Source organism: Mustelus asterias, chromosome 24 (assembly GCF_964213995.1).
Source record: "Mustelus asterias chromosome 24, sMusAst1.hap1.1, whole genome shotgun sequence".
Lineage (NCBI taxonomy): Eukaryota > Metazoa > Chordata > Chondrichthyes > Carcharhiniformes > Triakidae > Mustelus > Mustelus asterias.
The window spans coordinates 53808970-53827886 of record NC_135824.1 but is presented as its reverse complement, the minus strand read 5'-3'; the positions used below and the strand labels follow the sequence as shown (position 1 = coordinate 53827886).

Here is an 18917-nt window from a genome sequence, read left to right as displayed (position 1 = left end):
TTTTCTCCGGGTGCTCTGGTTTCCTCCCACAGTCCAAAAGATGTGCTGGTTAGGTGCTAAATTCTCCCTCGGTGTACCCGAACAGGTGGCGACTGGGGGGTTTTCACAGTAACTTCATTGCCGTGTTAATGTAAGCCTACTTGTGACTAATACATAAACTTCAACATTGGAACATTGTCAGAGGCTACAGAAGGATATAGATAGGCTGGAAATTTGGGCAAAGAAATGGCAGATGGAGTTCAATCCAGATAAATGCGAAGTGATGCATTTTGGTAGAACTAACGTAGTGGGGGAGCTATACGATAAATGGCAGAACCATAAAGGGTGTAGATACGCAGAGGGACCTGGGTGTGCAAGTCCACAGATCCTTGAAGGTGACGTCACAGGTGGAGAAGGTAGTGAATAAGGCATATGGCATGCTTGCCTTTGTAGGACGGGGTATAGAGTATAAAAGTTGGGGTCTGATGTTGCAGTTGTATAGAACGTTGGTTCGGCCGCATTTGGAATACTGCACCCAGTTCTGGTCACCACACTACCAGAAGGACGTGGAGGCTTTAGAGAGAGTGCAGAGGAGGTTTACCAGGATGTTGCCTGGTATGGAAGGGCTTAGTTATGAGGAGAGATTGGGTAAACTGCGGTTGTTCTCACTGGAAGGACGGAGGATGAGGGGTGACCTAATAGAGGTGTATAAAATTATGAAAGGCATAGATAGGGTGGACGGTGGGAAGCTTTTTCCCAGGTCGGTGGTGACGTTCACGAGGGGTCATAGGTTCAAGGTGAGGGGGGGAGGGGAGGTTTAACACGGATATCAGAAGGACGTATTTTACACAGAGGGTGGTGGGGGCCTGGAATGCGCTGCCGGGCAAGGTGGTGGAGGCGGACACACTGGGAATGTTTAAGACTTATCTAGATAGCCACATGAACGGAGTGGGAATGGAGGGATACAAAAGAATGGTCTAGTTTGGACCAGGGAGCGGCACGGGCTTGGGGGGCCGAAGGGCCTGTTCCTGTGCTGTATTGTTCTTTGTTCAACTTATATTAAGCTGATCTTTCTGTACAACCTAGCTATGACTGTAATACTATATTCTGCGCCCTCTACTTTCTTTCTCCGCTATGCACTCTATGAACGGTATGCTTTGTCTGTATAGCGCGCAAGAAACAGTTCCACTGTACATATGTGACAATAATAAACCAAATTATTGCTCCCGATTGCAACATGAAGAACGTGAGTGTTGACACAGCTAAATGTAATAATTGGGTGGCGTTTTGAGGTGTGTAACATCCCCCAGCAGGACAAAGTACAGGACGATGCCACAGGGCAGAATGCCAACTGGCAAGGATTGGGTTATATGAAGGGAGCGAAGGGCTTGCATTTGTATAGCACCAGGGGTAGGAGACCGGGCTGAGCAAGGACGCTTTTGCAGCCGAACACTCAGTGCTGTCCCAGCGAACTCCGGCTGTAGCTTGCAGCCTCTCCTCGCTGTCTGTGTGTGTGTGTGCGGGGAGGGGGGGCGGCGGCGGGACAGATTTAAGAACCTGAGGGAACTGTGACCCGCCCCGAAACTCACAGCTACAAATACAGCCGGAGCTGCGAGTGTCGGCAGAGCAGCGACAGAGAGAGGCAGCAGATAGAGAGAAGGCAGCAGCTACAGTGAGAGGCAGCAGATACAGCGAGAGGCAGCCCAGACAGAGACACCCAGCACACACACAGCGAGGAAGATGCCCTTCAGTCAGTGAGCGGGGCTCCCGGACACACTCAATGCCCTGGATCTGCCCAGCTGCCCTTTCAGAGGGGGGCATGAGAGTGAAGAGGGGGCATCAGAATACATTGAGAAACTTTACTTCTCTCAAAGTGAGTAACTCCTCTCTCTCTCTCTGGGTCACTTATTTCTCTCTCTGGGTCACTTATTTTCTCTCCCTCTGGGTAACACTTTTCTCTCTCTGGGTAAATGTTTCCGCCTCTCTCTGCTGGGTAACTTATCCCCCCCACACCCCTCGCTCTCTCTGGGTAACTTGTTTTTTCTCTCTCTGGGTAACTTGTTCCTCTCTCTCTGGGTCACTTTTCTCTCTCTCTGGGTCACTCTTTTTTTTTCTCTCTCTGGGTCACTCTTTCTCTCTCTCTCTCCCTGGGTCACTCTTTCTCTCTCTCTGGGTCACTTTTCTCTCTCTCTCTCTCTGGGTCACTTTTCTCTCTCTCTCTCTCTGGGTAACTTTTTTTCTCTCTCTCTCTGAGTCACTTTTTTTCTCGCTCTGGGTAACTTGTTCCTCTCTCTCTCTCTGGGTCACTTTTTCCTTTTTCTCTCTGGGTCACTTTTTCCTCTCTCTCTCTCTCTGGGTCACTCTTTTTCCTCTCTCTCTCTCTGGGTCACTCTTTTTCCTCTCTCTCTCTCTGGGTCACTCTTTTTCCTCTCTCTCTCTGGGTCACTTTTTCCTCTCTCTCTGGGTCACTTTTTCCTGTATCTCTGGGTCACTCTTTTTCTCTCTCTCTCTGGGTCACTCTTTTTCCTCTCTCTCTCTGGGTCACTTTTTCCTCTCTCTCTGGGTCACTCTTTTTCTCTCTCTCTCTGGGTCACTTTTTCTCTCTCTCTCTGGGTCACTTTTTCCTCTCTCTCTGGGTCACTCTTTTTCTCTCTCTCTCTGGGTCACTCTTTTTCTCTCTCTCTCTGGGTCACTCTTTTTCCCCTCTCTCTCTGGGTCACCTTTTCCTCTCTCTCTGGATCACTTTTTCCTCTCTGGGTCACTTTTTCCTCTCTCTCTGGGTCACTTTTTCCTCTCTCTTTTGGTCACTTTTTCCTCTCTCTCTCTCTCTGTCACTCTTTTTCCTCTCTCTCTGGGTCACTCTTTTTCCTCTCTCTCTGGGTCACTCTTTTTCCTCTCTCTCTGGGTCACTCTTTTTCCTCTCTCTCTCTGGGTCACTTTTTCCTCTCTGGGTCACTTTTTCCTCTCTCTCTGGATCACTTTTTCCTCTCTCTCTGGGTCACTTTTTCCTCTCTCTCTCTGGGTCACTCTTTTTCCTCTCTGTCTCTGGATCACTTTTTCCTCTCTCTCTGGGTCACTTTTCTCTCTCTCTCTCTGGGTCACTCTCTCACGGTGAGTCACTTTTTCCTCTCTCTCTCTCTCCCTCTTTCTCTGGGTCACTTAATCCTCTGTCTGGGTATCTTTCTCTCTCTCTGGCTGGAATTTTGCCACCCCGCCCGCCACGGGAATCGGAGCAGACGAGGGACGGACAATGGGAAGGTCCATTAACCTCGGGCGGGATTTTATGGTTTCGGGATGAGTGGGGCCATGTGTGTATGTGCATCTCTCTCTCTCTCTGTTGTAACTCTCTATCTCTGTCTCTGAGTAACATTTTCTCTTTCTCTCACTCACTCTCTCTTTCTCTCTATCTCTGTCTCTGTAATTTCCTCTTTCTCTCTCTCTCTTTCTGTTGTAATGCTCTATCTCTGAGTATCTCGTGCTCTCTCTCTCGCGCTCTCTCTCTCGCGCTCTTTCTCTCTCGCGCTCTCTCTCTCTCTCGCGCTCTCTCTCTCTCTCGCGCTCTCTCGGTGTCGCGCTCTCTCTCGGTGTCGCGCTCTCTCTCTCGGTCTCGCGCTCTCTCTCTCGGTCTCACGCTCTCTCTCTCTCGGTGTCGCGCTCTCTCTCGGTCTCGCGCTCTCTCTCGGTCTCGCGCTCTCTCTCGGTCTCGCGCTCTCTCTCTCTCGGTCTCGCGCTCTCTCTCTCTCGGTCTCGCGCTCTCTCTCTCTCGGTCTCGCGCTCTCTCTCTCGGTCTCGCGCTCTCTCTCGGCCTCGCACTCTCTCTCTCTCGGTCTCGCGCTCTCTCTCTCGGTCTCGCGCTCTCTCTCTCGGTCTCGCGCTCTCTCTCGGTCTCGCGCTCTCTCTCTTGGTCTCGCGCTCTCTCTCTCGGTCTCGCGCTCTCTCTCTCTCGGTCTCGCGCTCTCTCTCTCTCGGTCTCGCGCTCTCTCTTTCGGTCTCGCGCTCTCTCTCGGTCTCGCGCTCTCTCTCTCTATTGTAACTGTCTCTCTCTCTGTCTCTGAGTAAAGTTTTCTCACTCGCTCTCGCTCAATCTCTCTGTCTCACTCTCTCTGTCTCTCTCACTCTCTCTGTCTCTCTCACTCTCTCTGTCTCTCTCACTCTCTCTGTCACTCTCTCTCTCTCTCTCTGTCTCTCTCTGTCTCTGAGTAACATTTTCTCACTCTCGCTCACTCTCTCTGTCTCACTCTCTCTGTCTCTCTCACTCTCTCTGTCACTCTCTCTCTCTGTCTCTCTGTCTCTCTCACTCTCTCTGTCTCTCTCTGCCTCTCTGCCTCTCTCTGTCTCTCTCTGCCTCTCTCCCTCTCTCTGAGTAATGTTTTCTCTCTCTCCCTCTCTCTCTCTCTCAGTGAGTGTAGGATGGATGACTCTCGGAACAGTGCCCAGCTGTCTGTGATTTGGGCAAATAGGAGTTGTGAGACCACCATTGAGATCCTGGAGGACAGCAAGCCGCTGGTCAGCATACTGATGTTCTCCGGCGGGTTGGTGGGCAACGTGTTGGCGCTGGTGCTGTTGGGGGTCCACCGGAAGGAGGTCCGGACCAAGTCCTCGGCCTTCTGCATCCTGGTGACCGGACTGGCACTCACCGACCTGATGGGCACCTGCTTCCTCAGCCCGGTTGTGTTTGTCTCCTATGCCCGCGCCAAGTCGTTGGTGGGTTTGGTGGGTAACCACACTCTCTGTGACTTCTTCTCCTTCGCCATGACCTTCTTTGGGGTGGCCTCCACCCTCATCCTCTTTGCCATGGCGGTGGAACGCTGCCTGGCCATCAGCCACCCCTATTTCTATGCCCAGCACATGGGAAGGGGCTTTGCCAAGGTCAGCCTGCCAGCCACCTACATTTTTGCCGCCTCCTTCTGCATCCTGCCCTTTGCCGGGTTCGGGGAGCCCCGGCAGTACTGTCCGGGCACCTGGTGCTTCCTGCGGATGGAGCCCGGGCACCCGTCTGCGGTGGGCTTCTCCCTGCTCTACGCCAGTCTCATCGCCTGCCTGATTGTGGCCATCCTGGTGTGTAACGGCTCAGTCATCATCAGCCTCTGCAAGATGCACCGCAGCCAGAGGAGCCGAAGGGGATCGGTGCTCTCTTCCCAGCGAAGGCGCAGGAAGAGCTGGTTTGCCCAGAGGGAGGAGGAGGTCGACCATCTCATCCTGTTGGCTGCCATGACTGTCATCTTTGCCATCTGCTCGCTGCCACTCACGGTAAGTCCAGGATTTCCAGTGTCTGCTCACTGCAATTCCCAAATAACGTCGGAATTCCCATATACACCCCAGGCAGAAAAAGCAGTTTCAAACAGCTCAAACACCAGTAAAAACTGTCCAAACTGCCTCAAAACCGATCAGAACTGCGCCAACCCCAGTCCAAACCAGTTCAAACTGCTTCAATCCAGTCCAACCTGCTCCAATCCAGTCCAAACTGGTCCAAACTGCGCCAACCCCAGTCAAAACCAGTTCAAACTGCTTCAATCCAGTCCAGACCAGTTCAAATTGCTTCAATCCAGTGCAAACTTGCTCCAATCCCGTCCAAACCAGTTCAAATTGCTTCAATCCAGTGCAAACCTGCTCCAATCCAGTCCAAACTGGTCCAAACTGCGCCGGCCCCAGTCAAAACCAGTTCAAACTGCTTCAATCCAGTCCAAACCAGTTCAAATTGCTTCAATCCAGTGCAAACCTGCTCCAATCCAGTCCAAGCTGGTCCAAACTGCGCCGACCCCAGTCAAAACCGGTCCAAACTGCACCGATCCCGGTTAAAATCTGGTCCAGACTGCTCCAATCCAGTCCAAACCGGTTCAAACTGTGCCGACCCCGGTAAAAACCAGTCCAAACTGCTCCAATCCTGTCAAAACCGGTCCAACCCGCTCCAATCCAGTCAAAACCGGCCCAAACTGCGCCGACCCCCAGTTAAAAACCGGTCTAAACTGCTCCAGCCCAGTCAAAACCGCTCCAACTCCAGGAAAAACTGCTCCAATCCTGATCGAAACCGGTCCAGACTGCCCCAATCTGGATCAAGACCAATCCAAACTGCTCCAATCCCGGTCCAGACCGGTCAAAACTGTCCCGATCCCGGTCCAGACCGGTCCAAACTGCTCCAACCCCGGTCAAAGCCAGTCATTCAGGTGTTCCACGTTAAGGTGGGCAAGAGCAGTCTGAACAAGGTCTCACTGCTGTCCTCCTATTTCCAATTTTTCCCTGTTTATTTTTTAACTTCTTGGAAAGGCTTGCGGCTGTTGTGAAGTCACCTGGCATAATTATACTTTCGAGAAGATGCTTTATCTCCCAAACGTTAACTGGCCAATTCTGTTTCTGAAACTGCCTAACCTGCCAAACTCTGCTGGGCAGAGAGAATGAGGTGAATTCACCAGTTGCTCCCAGCAGATAACCCTGGCAAGAGTCACGAGGTGGCACGTGCAAATCCTCTCTGTGGCAGTTCGAGAATTTAGATTCGGTTGTACGAGAGGGGGGAGGGAGTCCAGGGGAGGGGTGTCTGGGCAGGGGGGGGTGGGGGGGGAAGAAGTAGTAAAAATATCTGGATATAGAGAGTGCTGGAGGGGAGGGGCGGAGGTCTAAGTAAAGTAAAGTTTATTTATTAGTCACAAGTAAGGCTTACATTAACACTGCAATGAGGTTACTGTGAAATTCCCCCAGTCACCACAATCCTGTTCCAGGTACACCGAGGGAGAATTTAGCACCTAACCAGCACGTCTTTCGGACTGTGGGAGGAAACCGGAACACCCGGAGGAAACCCATACAGACACAGGGAGAATGTGCAAACTCCAGTGACCCAAGCCGGAAATCGATCCCTGGCGCTGTGAGGCAGCAGTGGTAACCACTGTGCCACCCCGTCTGGAGGGCGGAGGGGGGGGGGGAGAAGTGTGGGGCAGTGCGGCGCAATAAAAGCATCCGGACATAGAAAGTGCTGGAGTGGAAGCTAAAGATCAGTCGGATATAGTGTAGATTAGAGGGGCTTTAGATTGGTACCACTGGTCAGCGCAACATCGAGGGCCGAAGGGCCTGTACTGCGCTGTAATGTTCTATGTTCTAGATATTGGACCCGGAACGCTAACTCTCAAAAGTAAAGTTTCCTTATTAGTCACAAGTTGGCTTACATTAACACTGCAATGAAGTTACTGTGAAAATCCCCTAGTCGCCGCACTCCAGCGCCTGAGGGAGAATTTAGCACGGCCAATGCACCCTAACCAGCACCTCTTTCAGACTGAGAGAGGAAACCGGAGCACCCGGAGGAAACCCATGCAGACACGGGGAGAACGTGCAGACTCCACACAGACAGTGACCCAAACCGGGAATCGAACCCAGGTCCCTGGTGCTGTGAGGCAACAGTGAATGCCACCGTGCCACTGTTTCTCACTCCACAGATGCTGCCAGACCCACTGAGATTTTCCCGAAAAAGTGTTTATTTTAAAAAAATGTCACACTCTTGGCATCTGCAGGATGCTGCTTTACGTAAGACGCCAACTCTGTTGCGGGTGTCTTAAATATCACCACCATCCCAGATCACCCACTAAATGTCCGCCAGGCAAGAATATCTGCCAAGCTTGGCTGGCGTGGCTGCCTGTGTGACTTCAGTCCCAGGATGCCTCCTCATTGCCCTCTGGAATAGCCCAGCGAGCCAGTGGCATGTGGCAGTAAAGGGGCTAGCGGGGGCGGGGGGGAGGGGGGGGCGGGGGGGAGGGGGGGCAGCCCCTTCCCATGGCATCCAGATGTGGAGAATAAAGTGTTATGTTGTCCTAAAAAGAGGGCAAAAGGACTTTCCCTAAGATTGCGCTAAAGTTCGGAGGGACCTTATAGTGCTCTCTAAGCAATTGTTTTAAATTGGCAAATGATTCCGTGGATGTGAGACTCTATAAGGCATTTCTTGTAGATGTAGTATAAATTCTCTTTGTGTCAAAACATCTTGTCACAGCTCTGACAAACTACTATTATGACGTTTAACTGAGCAATCCAGGAGCTATTATTTTTTTTAAAATGTAGCTATCTCTGACAATCTACAATAACAGCTTGTCTAGTTTCACATTACAAAACGCTAATGACATAAATTCGTAACATATTTTCAAAAAGCTGTAACTTAGTTATTTCCAGTTATATCTGGCACTTTCTGTTTTTTTGAGACTTTTTACAATTTTCAAGAGCTTAAGGCAACAGCATCAGATGATCGATATTACAGAACCTGTGTGTTTGAGATCATAAGGTTTGAGTTAATATCTCAGTCAGGAACTAGAGTGGACCACCACTCAAAGCCCCCAGTGCAGGACAGAGGGATCGCCGCACTGTCGGAGGGCCAGTGCTGAGGGAGTGCCGCGCTGTTGGAGGGTCAGTGCTGAGGGGGGGCTGCGCTGTCGGAGGGCCAGTACTGAGGGAGTGCCGCACTGTCAGGGGGTCAGTGCTGAGGGAGTGCTGCACTGTCAGGGGGATCAGTACTGAGGGAGTGCCGCACTGTCAGAGGGTCAGTACTGAGGGAGTGCCGCACTGTCAGGGAGGTCAGTGCTGAGGGAGTGCCGCACTGTCAGAGGGTCAGTACTGAGGGAGTGCCGCACTGTCAGAGGGTCAGTACTGAGGGAGTGCCGCACTGTCAGAGGGTCAGCACTGAGGGAGTGCCGCACTGTCAGAGGGTCAGTGCTGAGGGAGTGCCGCACTGTCAGAGGGTCAGTACTGAGGGAGTGCCGCACTGTCAGAGGGTCAGTGCTGAGAGAGCGCCGCACTGTCAGAGGGTCAGTACTGAGGGAGTGACGCACTGTCAGAGGGTCAGTACTGAGGGAGTGCCGCACTGTCAGAGGGTCAGTGCTGAGAGAGCGCCGCACTGTCAGAGGGTCAGTACTGAGGGAGTGCCGCACTGTCAGAGGGTCAATGCTGAGGGAGTGCCACACTGTCAGAGGGTCAGTACTGAGGGAGTGCCGCACTGTCAGAGGGTCAGTGCTGAGGGAGTGCCGCACTGTCAGAGGGTCAGTACTGAGGGAGTGCCGCACTGTCAGGGGGTCAGTACTGAGGGAGTGCCGCGCTGTCAGAGGGTCAGTGCTGAGGGAGTGCCGCGCTGTCAGAGGGTCAGTACTGAGGGAGTGCCGCACTGTCAAAGGGTCAGTGCTGAGGGAGTGCCGCACTGTCAGAGGGTCAGTACTGAGGGAGTGCTGCACTGTCAGAGGGTCAGTACTGAGGGAGTGCCGCACTGTCAGAGGGTCAGTACTGAGGGAGTGCCGCACTGTCAGGGGGTCAGTACTGAGGGTGTGCCGCACTGTCAGAGGGTCAGTACTGAGGGAGTGCTGCACTGTCAGAGGGTCAGTACTGAGGGAGTGCCGCACTGTCAGGGGGTCAGTACTGAGGGAGTGCCGCACTGTCAGGGGGTCAGTACTGAGGGAGTGCCGCACTGTCAGAGGGTCAGTACTGAGGGAGTGCCACACTGTCAGAGGGTCAGTACTGAGGGAGTGCCGCACTGTCAGAGGGTCAGTACTGAGGGAGTGCTGCACTGTCAGAGGGTCAGTACTGAGGGAGTGCCGCACTGTCAGGGGGTCAGTACTGAGGGAGTGCCGCACTGTCAGGGGGTCAGTACTGAGGGAGTGCCGCACTGTCAGGGGGTCAGTACTGAGGGAGTGCCGCACTGTCAGGGGGTCAGTACTGAGGGAGTGCCACACTGTCAGATTGCAAATGAGCTCAAAACAAGGCCCGTGTTTTCAGCCAGTAATTCCATGGCGCACTGTTTTGAAGGAAGGGTTGGGCATTGTGGGGAAGGGTCTCCCAGGGTCCTGCCCAATATTTATCCCTCTGTCGATATCAGATTATCTGGTCATTATCACATTGCGGTCTGTGGGATCTTGCTGTGCATTCCTTGCCTGCCACAGTTCCTACGCTACAACAGCGACTGCACCTCCAAAGGTACTTCCCCGGTCCATTTACACTTTGGGGTGTCCCGGAAGGCGCTATCCAAATGCACGCCTTCCCTTCCTGCGGAGGACACTGGAAGCTTTTGCTGCGGTAAAACTACATTTTATTGCAAGTTCTTTATAGATTTTTTTTTTGGAGCCATCAACAGCCTGTGATTGGAACGGGGTGATTATTCAGCCGCTTTGAAACCAGAGCGAAGCATCTCGCCAGCGTGACATGCACAGAGCAGAGTGAGAGTGTTGACAAATGAGGCAGGGTTGAATGGGATTGATGGATGTTTGGTCGGCCGTGCTGATGGGTTAACTGGCTTTCAAGAACAATTGTAATGAGATAATGAGGAATTTCCTTGAGCGGGTGTGTCGGCCAGCTGCTCTGCTCAATCTGCCAGTCTGACCACCGGGGAATGAGTCGCTGTTTCACATTACCTGATTATTGAATCTTGCCGCAGTGTTTGTGAGGCCGAGAGTGACATTGATTAATGTTGGTGACAACATTGAATAGCAAATTCCCAGGGCTGAGGGACAGCAATAAGGAATTCACTTCAGCACATCTGACAAGAAACTTGCTGCAGTTGTGTGCAGCTGCAGTTCGGAGGTGTATCTTTGTAAGATTAACTGAGATTGGGTACTGTATAATCCTTCATTAAGTGGTTATTTTATCAACCCCAAACTAATCCCACTGCCCCGCGCTCTCCCCATTGCCCTGTATCAACCCCAAACTAATCCCACTGCCCCGCTCTCTCCTCATAGCCCTGTATCAATCCCCAAACTAACCCCACTGCCCCGCGCTCTCCCCATTGCCCTGTATCAACCCCAAACTAACCCCACTGCCCCGCTCTCTCCTCATAGCCCTGTATCAACCCCAAACTAACCCCACTGCCCCGCTCTCTCCCCATAGCCCTGTATCAACCCCAAACTAATCCCACTGCCCCATTCTTTCCTCATAGCCCTGTATCAATCCCCAAACTAATCCCACTACCCCATTCTCTCCTCATAGCCCTGTATCAATCCCCAAACTAATCCCACTGCCCCATTCTCTCCTCATAGCCCTGTATCAACCCCAAACTAATTCCACTGCCCCATTCTCTCTCCCCATCGCCCTGTATCAATCCCCAAACTAATCCCACTGCCCCACTCTCTCACCATAGCCCTGTATCGATCCCCAAACTAATCCCATTGCCCCATTCTCTCCCCATAGCCCTGTATCAATCCCCAAACTAATCCCACTGCCCCACTCTCTCACCATAGCCCTGTATCAAACCCCAACTAATTCCACTGCCCCATTCTCTCTTCCCATAGCCCAGTATCGATCCCAAAGTAATCCCACTGCCCCACTCTCTTCCCATAGCCCTGTAACAATCCCACTTCGCCTCTCTCTTCCCATAGCCCTGTATCAATCCCCAAACTAATCCCACTGCCCCACTCTCTTCCCATAGCCCTGTATCAATCCTCAAACTAATCCCACTGCCCCACTCTCTCCCCATAGCCCTGTATCAAACCCAAACTAATCCCACTGCCCCATTCTCTCACCATAGCCCTGTATCGATCCCAAACTAATCCCACTGCCCCACTCTCTTCCCATAGCCCTGTATCAATCCCAAACTAATCCCATTGCCCCATTCTCTCCCCACAGCCCTGTATCAATCCCCAACTAATTCCACTGCCCCATTCTCTCTCCCCATAGCCCTGTATCAATCCTCAAACTAATCCCACTGCCCCACTCTCTTCCCATAGCCCTGTATCGATCCCAAACTAATCCCACTGCCTCACTCTCTCCCCATAGCCCTGTATCAATCCCCAACTAATTCCACTGCCCCATTCTCTCTCCCCATAGCCCAGTATCGATCCCAAACTAATCCCACTGCCCCACTCTCTTCCCATAGCCCTGTATCAATCCCAAACTAATCCCATTGCCCCATTCTCTCCCCACAGCCCTGTATCAATCCCCAACTAATTCCACTGCCCCATTCTCTCTCCCCATAACCCTGTATCAATCCTCAAACTAATCCCACTGCCCCACTCTCTTCCCATAGCCCTGTATCGATCCCAAACTAATCCCACTGCCTCACTCTCTCCCCATAGCCCTGTATCAATCCCCAACTAATTCCACTGCCCCATTCTCTCTTCCCATAGCCCAGTATCGATCCCAAAGTAATCCCACTGCCCCACTCTCTTCCCATAGCCCTGTAACAATCCCACTTCCCCTCTCTCTTCCCATAGCCCTGTATCAATCCCCAAACTAATCCCACTGCCCCACTCTCTTCCCATAGCCCTGTATCAATCCCCAAACTAATCCCACTGCCCCACTCTCTCACCATAGCCCTGTATCAATCCCCAAACTAATCCCATTGCCCCATTCTCTCCCCATAGCCCTGTATCGATCCCAAACTAATCCCACTGCCCCATTCTCTCACCATAGCCCTGTATCGATCCCAAACTAATCCCACTGCCCCATTCTCTCACCATAGCCCTGTATCAATCCCACTTCCCCACTCTCTTCCCATAGCCCTGTATCAATCCCCAAACTAATCCCACTGCCCCACTCTCTTCCCATAGCCCTGTATCAATCCCCAAACTAATCCCACTGCCCTACTCTCTCCCCATAGCCCTGTATCAATCCCCAAACTAATCCCACTGCCCCACTCTCTCACCATAGCCCTGTATCAATCCCCAAACTAATCCCACTGCCCCACTCTCTTCCCATAGCCCTGTAACAATCCCACTGTCCCACTCTCTCCCCATAGCCCTGTATCTATCGGTACTTCCATACTATAGACCTTTCGTATGTGATACTTTGGTTTCTGCCTTATCTAATGTGTGGGAATGAACATTCTGTGCTCCCACAGTCCTTTATCCCAAGAAAGTTATCTTAGCCTTTCTCCTCACAGTTTTAAATTGAAGGCCCGTGGATGCCAAGGGATAAACTATAAATCCTTCACAGCGTTGAATGAAGAAGCTTTGATTGCATTCCCTTCTTGTCTTTCACACTTCCAGGAACATTCAAAATGGCTGGAAAAGACCATCAGCCCTTTCCCTGTCCATACACGGCACAGCACTGGTGACCCTCCACACACGCGCACACACTCTCACGCACGCGCACACACACACTCACACGCACACGCACACGCACACGCACACGCACACGCACACGCACACACGCACGCGCACACACTCACATGCACGCACACGCACGCACACACACAGCCAGTTTGGGAAAAGTTCTGGAACATTCCATTCCCACTATCCATGGATCTGTCAAGGGAACATCCAGGCGATGTTCCCCTTTGAGAAAGAGAGAATTTGCATTTATATAGCACCTTGCATGATCCTTGCAGCCCATAAACTTCTGAAAGTGTGGCAGCCAATTTGTGCACAGTAAGATCCCACAAATGCTGCGAAGGGGTAGATATCGGCCAGGGCAGCGGGCGGAATCGCACTAATATTTTCCCCAATGGCCAACCACTTTTGGCTTAACATCTGGATGGAAAGACAGCGCCTCTGACAATGCTGCACTCAGAGTCACAGAGGTTTGCAGCATGGAAACAGGCCCTTTGGCCCAACTTGTCCATGCCACCCCTTTGTTTTTTTAAACCACTAAGTCAATCCCAATTGCAACACTCCCTGGGTGTGTTGTCTGGATTGATTCGCTCATGTCTGTGGAGCAGAGGTTAAACTCACCTTGTCCTCTCTCTTCCTCGAGGCGGGACACACCTGAGGCCTCCTCTCTCTGGCTGGAGTGTGTCGAACTCTGGGAGTCCCTACAGTGAAGCAACCAGGGAGTCGGGTTAGTTTGGAACAGCGGATCTCCTCCCACTGTGACCCAGCAGTGGAGGCTCCTGACCCTCCCAAAGATAGATCCAACTTTAAGCTCTAAAGATGTTGACAAAATGACACTGGAATGGAGGACATAATTTACCAAACTGATGCTCTTAACCTGAGCGAGAGAATGCTGAATGGGGTGGTCCCATAGATTAGGCAGATAATGGCTGAAATTTTCAAGTATTCTCGCTGGACAAGTTTGTCACAAGTAAGGTTTGCGTTAACACTGGAGGATAAGTTACTGTGAAATTCCCCGAGTCGCCCACACTCCGGCGCCTGTTCGGGTAACACTGAGGGAGAATTTAGCACGGCCAATGTGCCTAAACCAGCACGTCTTTCAGACTGTGGGAGGAAACCGGAGCACCCGGAGGAAACCCACGCAGACACGGGGAGAACGTGCAGACTCTGCACACACATTGACCCAATCCGGGAATTGAACCCAGGTTTCTGGCGCTGTGTAAAGCGAAGTAAGGTTTATTTATTAGTCTCAATAGAGGAATTGAGTTTAGAAATCGGGAGATAGGACCCTGGTCAGACCCCACCTGGAGTACTGTGCCCAGTTCTGGTCGCCTCATTACAGAAAGGATGTGGAAGCCATAGAACGGGTGCAGAGGAGATTTACGAGGATGTTGCCGGGATTAAGTGGTATGCCTTATGAGGATAGGTTGCGAGAGCTAGGTCTTTTCTCCTTGGAGAGGCGAAGGATGAGAGGTGACCTGATAGAGGTGTATAAGATGTTGAGAGGTATTGATAGAGTGGATTCTCAGAGGCTTTTACCCAGGGCTGAAATGGTTGCCTCAAGAGGTCACAGGTTTAGGGTGCTGGGGAGTAGGTTACAGAGGAGATGTTAGGGGTAAGTTTTTCACTCAGAGGGTGGTGGGTGCGTGGAATCGGCTGCCGGTGGTGGTGGTGGAAGCGGATTCGATTGAGTCTTTTAAGAGACTTTTGGATAGGTTCATGGAGGTTAGTAAGATAGAGGGTTATAGATGAGCCTAGAAGGTAAGGAAATTGTTCGGCGCAACTTGTGGGCCGAAGGGCCTGTTTGTGCTGTAGCTTTCCTATGTTCTAAGTAAGACTTACATTAACACTGCAATGAAGTGACTGTGGAATTCCTCTAGTCGCCACACTCCGGCGCCTGTTCGGGTCAGTGCACCTAACCAGCACGTCCTTCAGTCTGTGGGGGGAAATCGGAGGAAACCCACGCAGACACGGGGAGAACGTGCAAACTCCACACAGAAGGTGACCCAAGCCGGGAATCGAACCCGGATCCCTGGTGGCGTGAGGCAGCGGTGCTAACCACTGTGCCATTGTGCGCCCCCCCACGGCAGCGGGACTGGTTAATCCTACTTTCCGTCTAATGGCAAACCATCTCCGCTGCAATAATCCACGTCGCTCTGGTCTGGAAAATCCGACGCCGCATTGGGAAGGTTTCTCCACTTCTCAGGAAGGCTAAAACTCCGGGTTATAAATCTTAAAGCAACTGCAAAGAATGTCAATCAGCAAATTCGGAGAAAAGATTTTCTCACAACGTGGAACTCGGTTTCATTTTCAGTGGTCGTGACATGGGCCAGAGTTAGATTGTGAAGAGGAAGTTAGATAAATAAAGGAGATGGAGAAAGTAATGCTGATAAGGAGAGCTGGGGTAATTGGGGTGGAGACTTTTGCACGTCCCACGTCCTTTGTACCTTGAACGGGAGGTGACTTCAGACTAAACTTCTGATAATGAGTCCAGTAACTTTTCTGCCTCAGGGGGAGGCGATGGCCTAGTGGTACTATCGTTAGACTATTAATCCAGAAACTCAGCTAATGTTCTGGGGGACCCGGGTTCGAATCCCACCACGGCAGATGGTGGAATTTGAATTCAATAAAAAGTATCTGGAATTAAGAATCTACTGATGACCATGAAAGTGACGTCACAGGTGGATAGGGTCGTAAAGAGTGCCTTTGGTACATTGGCCTTTATAAATCGGAGTATCGAGTATAAAAGTTGGAGTGTTATGGTAAGGTTATATAAGGCATTGGTGAGGCCGAGTTTGGAGTATTGTGTACAGTTTTGGTCACCTAGTTACAGGAAGGATGTAAATAAGATTGAAAGAGTGCAGAGAAGGTTCACAAGGATGTTGCCGGGACTTGAGAAGCTGAGTTACAGAGAGAGATTGAATAGGTTGGGACTTTATTCCCTGGAGCGTAGAAGATTGAGGGGAGATTTGATAGAGGAGTATAAGATTTTGATGGGTATAGATAGAGTGAATGCAAGCAGGCTTTTTCCGCTGAGGCTAGGGGAGAAAAAAACCAGAGGGCATGGGTTAAGGGTGAAAGGAGAAAAGTTTAAAGGGAATATTAGGGGGGGCTTCTTCATGCAGAGAGTGGTGGGAGTGTGGAATGAGCTGCCGGATAAAGTGGTAAATGCGGGGTCACTTTTAACATTTAAGAAAAACTTGGACGGGTTCATGGATGAGAGGGGTGTGGAGGGATATGGTCCAAGTGCAGGTCAGTGGGACTAGGCATAAAATGGTTCGGCACAGACAAGAAGGGCCAAAAGGCCTGTTTCTGAGCTGTAATTTTCTATGGTTCTATGGAAACCATTGTCGGAAAAACCCATCTGGTTCACTAATGGCCCTTTAGAGAAGGAAATCTACCGTCCTTACCCGGTCTGGCCTACATGTAACTCCAGAGCCACAGCAATGTGGTTGACTCTCAACTGCCCTCAGGCAATGGGGATGGGCAATAAATGCTGGCCCAGCCAGCGACGCCCATGTCCCAGGAATGTATTTTAAAAACTGTGGAGGTCAGAGTTTTTCAAAATTATTTTGTAGGATGTGGGTGTTGCGGGCAAGGATTGCAATCTGTTCCCATCCTTAATTGCCCCTTGGATGAAGGGATTTGCTAGGCCCCTTTCAGAGAGGTAGTTATCGTAAATAGCTGTGGCTCTGGAGTCACGTGTAGGCCAGACCAGGTAAGGACGGCAGATTTCCTTCCCTAAAGGGCCATTATAGAATCCTACAGTGCAGAAGGAGGCCATTCGGCCCATTGAGTCTGCACCGACCATAATCCCACCCAGGCCATAGCCCCATGCATTTACCCTAGCCAGTGCCCCTGACATTAAGGGTCAATTTTAGCATGGCCAATCCACCTAACCCGCACATCCTTTGACTCTGGGAAGAAACCGGAGCACACCCACGCAGACACGGGGAGAATGTGCAAACTCCACACAGACAGTGACCCGAGGCTGGAATCGAACCTGGCTCCCTGGCGCTGTGAGGCAGCAGTGCTAGCCGCCGTGCCGCCCATTAGTGAAACAGATGGATTTTTACGATAATGGTTTCCCGACTCCCGCTTTCAATTCCAGATTTTATTCATTGAATTTAAATTCCACCAGCTGCCGTGGTGGGATTCGAACCCGTGTCCCCCAGTGCGTTAGCCTGGGGCCTCTGGATTATTAGTCCAGTGATATCCCCACTGCGCCACCATCTCCCTTAAACAGATGTGACAACTTTGAGGGTTTTGAACTCTTGGGAATGTCTCCACAATAGCCCCCAGCACCCACCCTCTCTCTCCCAGCTCCCCCTCCACCCCACTTCTGAATCTCGGTCTTTTGGGGGTGATGTAACCAAATCGATTCCCCTGTTATCCGTGGGCAAATACTGACCACACGTCATCTTGTTGTTCAAACGCGGCTATTAGTCCATTTGATTCAGTCACCGAGGAGCAGAATTAGGCCATTCAGCCCATCGAGGTCTGCTCCGCCATTCAATCAACCCCATCCTCCCTACCTTTCCCCATAACCTTTGATCCCCTTACCAATCAGTTGGGAAGGCAAATGCAATGTCAAGAGGGCTAGAATACAAGAGCAGGGATGTATCCAGAGGCTGTATAAGGCTCTGGTCACACCCCATTTGGAGTATTGCGAGCAATTTTGGGCCCCGCATCTAAGGAAGGATGTGCCGACCTTGGAACGGGTCCAGAGGAGGTTCACAAAGAATGATCCCCGGAATGAAGAGCTTGTCGTATGAGGAAAGGTTGAGGACTCGTTGCGACTCTGTACTCATTGGAGTTTAGAAGGATGAGGGGGGATCTTATTGAAACTTACAGGATACTGCGAGGCCTGGATAGAGTGGACGTGGAGAGGATGTTTCCACCAGTAGGAAAAACTAGAACCAGAGGGCACAACCTCAGGCTAAAGGGACGATCCTTTAAAACAGAGATGAGGAGGAATTTCTTCAGCCAGAGAGTGGTGAATCTGTGGAACTCTTTGCCGCAGAAGGCTGTGGAGGCCAGGTCATCGAGTGTCTTTAAGACAGAGATAGATAGGTTCTTGATTAATAAGGGGATCAGGGGTTATGGGGAAAAAGCAGGAGAATGGGGATGAGAAAAATATCAGCCATGATTGAATGGTGGAGCAGACTCGATGGGCCGAGTGGCCTAATTCTGCTCCTATGTCTTATGGTTTAATGGTCAATCAAGAACCTATCTATCTCTGTCTTAAATACACTCAATGTCCCGGCCGCCTCTGTGGCAATGAATTCCACAGATTCACCACTCTCTGGCTGAAGAAATTCCTCCTCATCTCGGTTCTAAAGGGCCGTCCCTTTACTCTGAGGCTGTGTCCTCGGATCCCAGTCTCTCCGACTAATGGAAACATCTTCCACACGTCCACTCTATCCGGGCCTTTCAGCATTCACTAAGTTTCAATGAGATCCCCCCCCTCATCCTTCTAAACTCCATCGAGTACAGAGCCAGATTCCTCAACCGCTCCTCACATGACAAACCCTTCATTCCTGGGATCATTCTGGTGAACCTCCTCTGGACCCCCCTCCAGGGCCAGCAGATACGGGGCCCAAAATTGCTCGCAATATTCCAAATGGGGTCTGACCAGAGCCTTACAAAGACTCAGCAATACATCCCTGCTTTTGTGTTCGAGACCTCTCGAAATGAATGCTAACATTGCATTTACCTTCAGAACTACCAACTCAACTTGGGACCAGCTCAATGTTATGCACACTCTATTGCTTTCTCCCATTGTATCTGTGGCTGCCACCTCTAGGCTGGTGCAGCTAATTCTGAACTGATGTATCATTGTGAGGGTCCAGAGTGTCAGGTTGTACCAGGCTGCGATAGACATGTTATTATGTGTGACCTGTCAGAGAAGTGTTTCACAGCGTGGAGCTCGTTCATCAATGA

The 18917-nt window shown here is 51.2% G+C and overlaps 1 protein-coding gene across 1 annotated transcript in view; it reads left to right on the top strand.

The window, feature by feature from the left end:
* Positions 1-1377: 1377 nt before the first annotated feature.
* ptgir (prostaglandin I2 receptor) overlaps positions 1378-18917 on the top strand; it is a 90452-nt gene continuing 72912 nt past the window's right edge. Inside the window, exons 1-2 of the mRNA XM_078241773.1 lie at positions 1378-1852; positions 4380-5229. Of these exons, the coding sequence (XP_078097899.1) occupies positions 4390-5229 (840 nt within the window). The 5' untranslated portion in view covers positions 1378-1852; positions 4380-4389. The remainder of the gene's footprint in view (positions 1853-4379; positions 5230-18917) is intronic.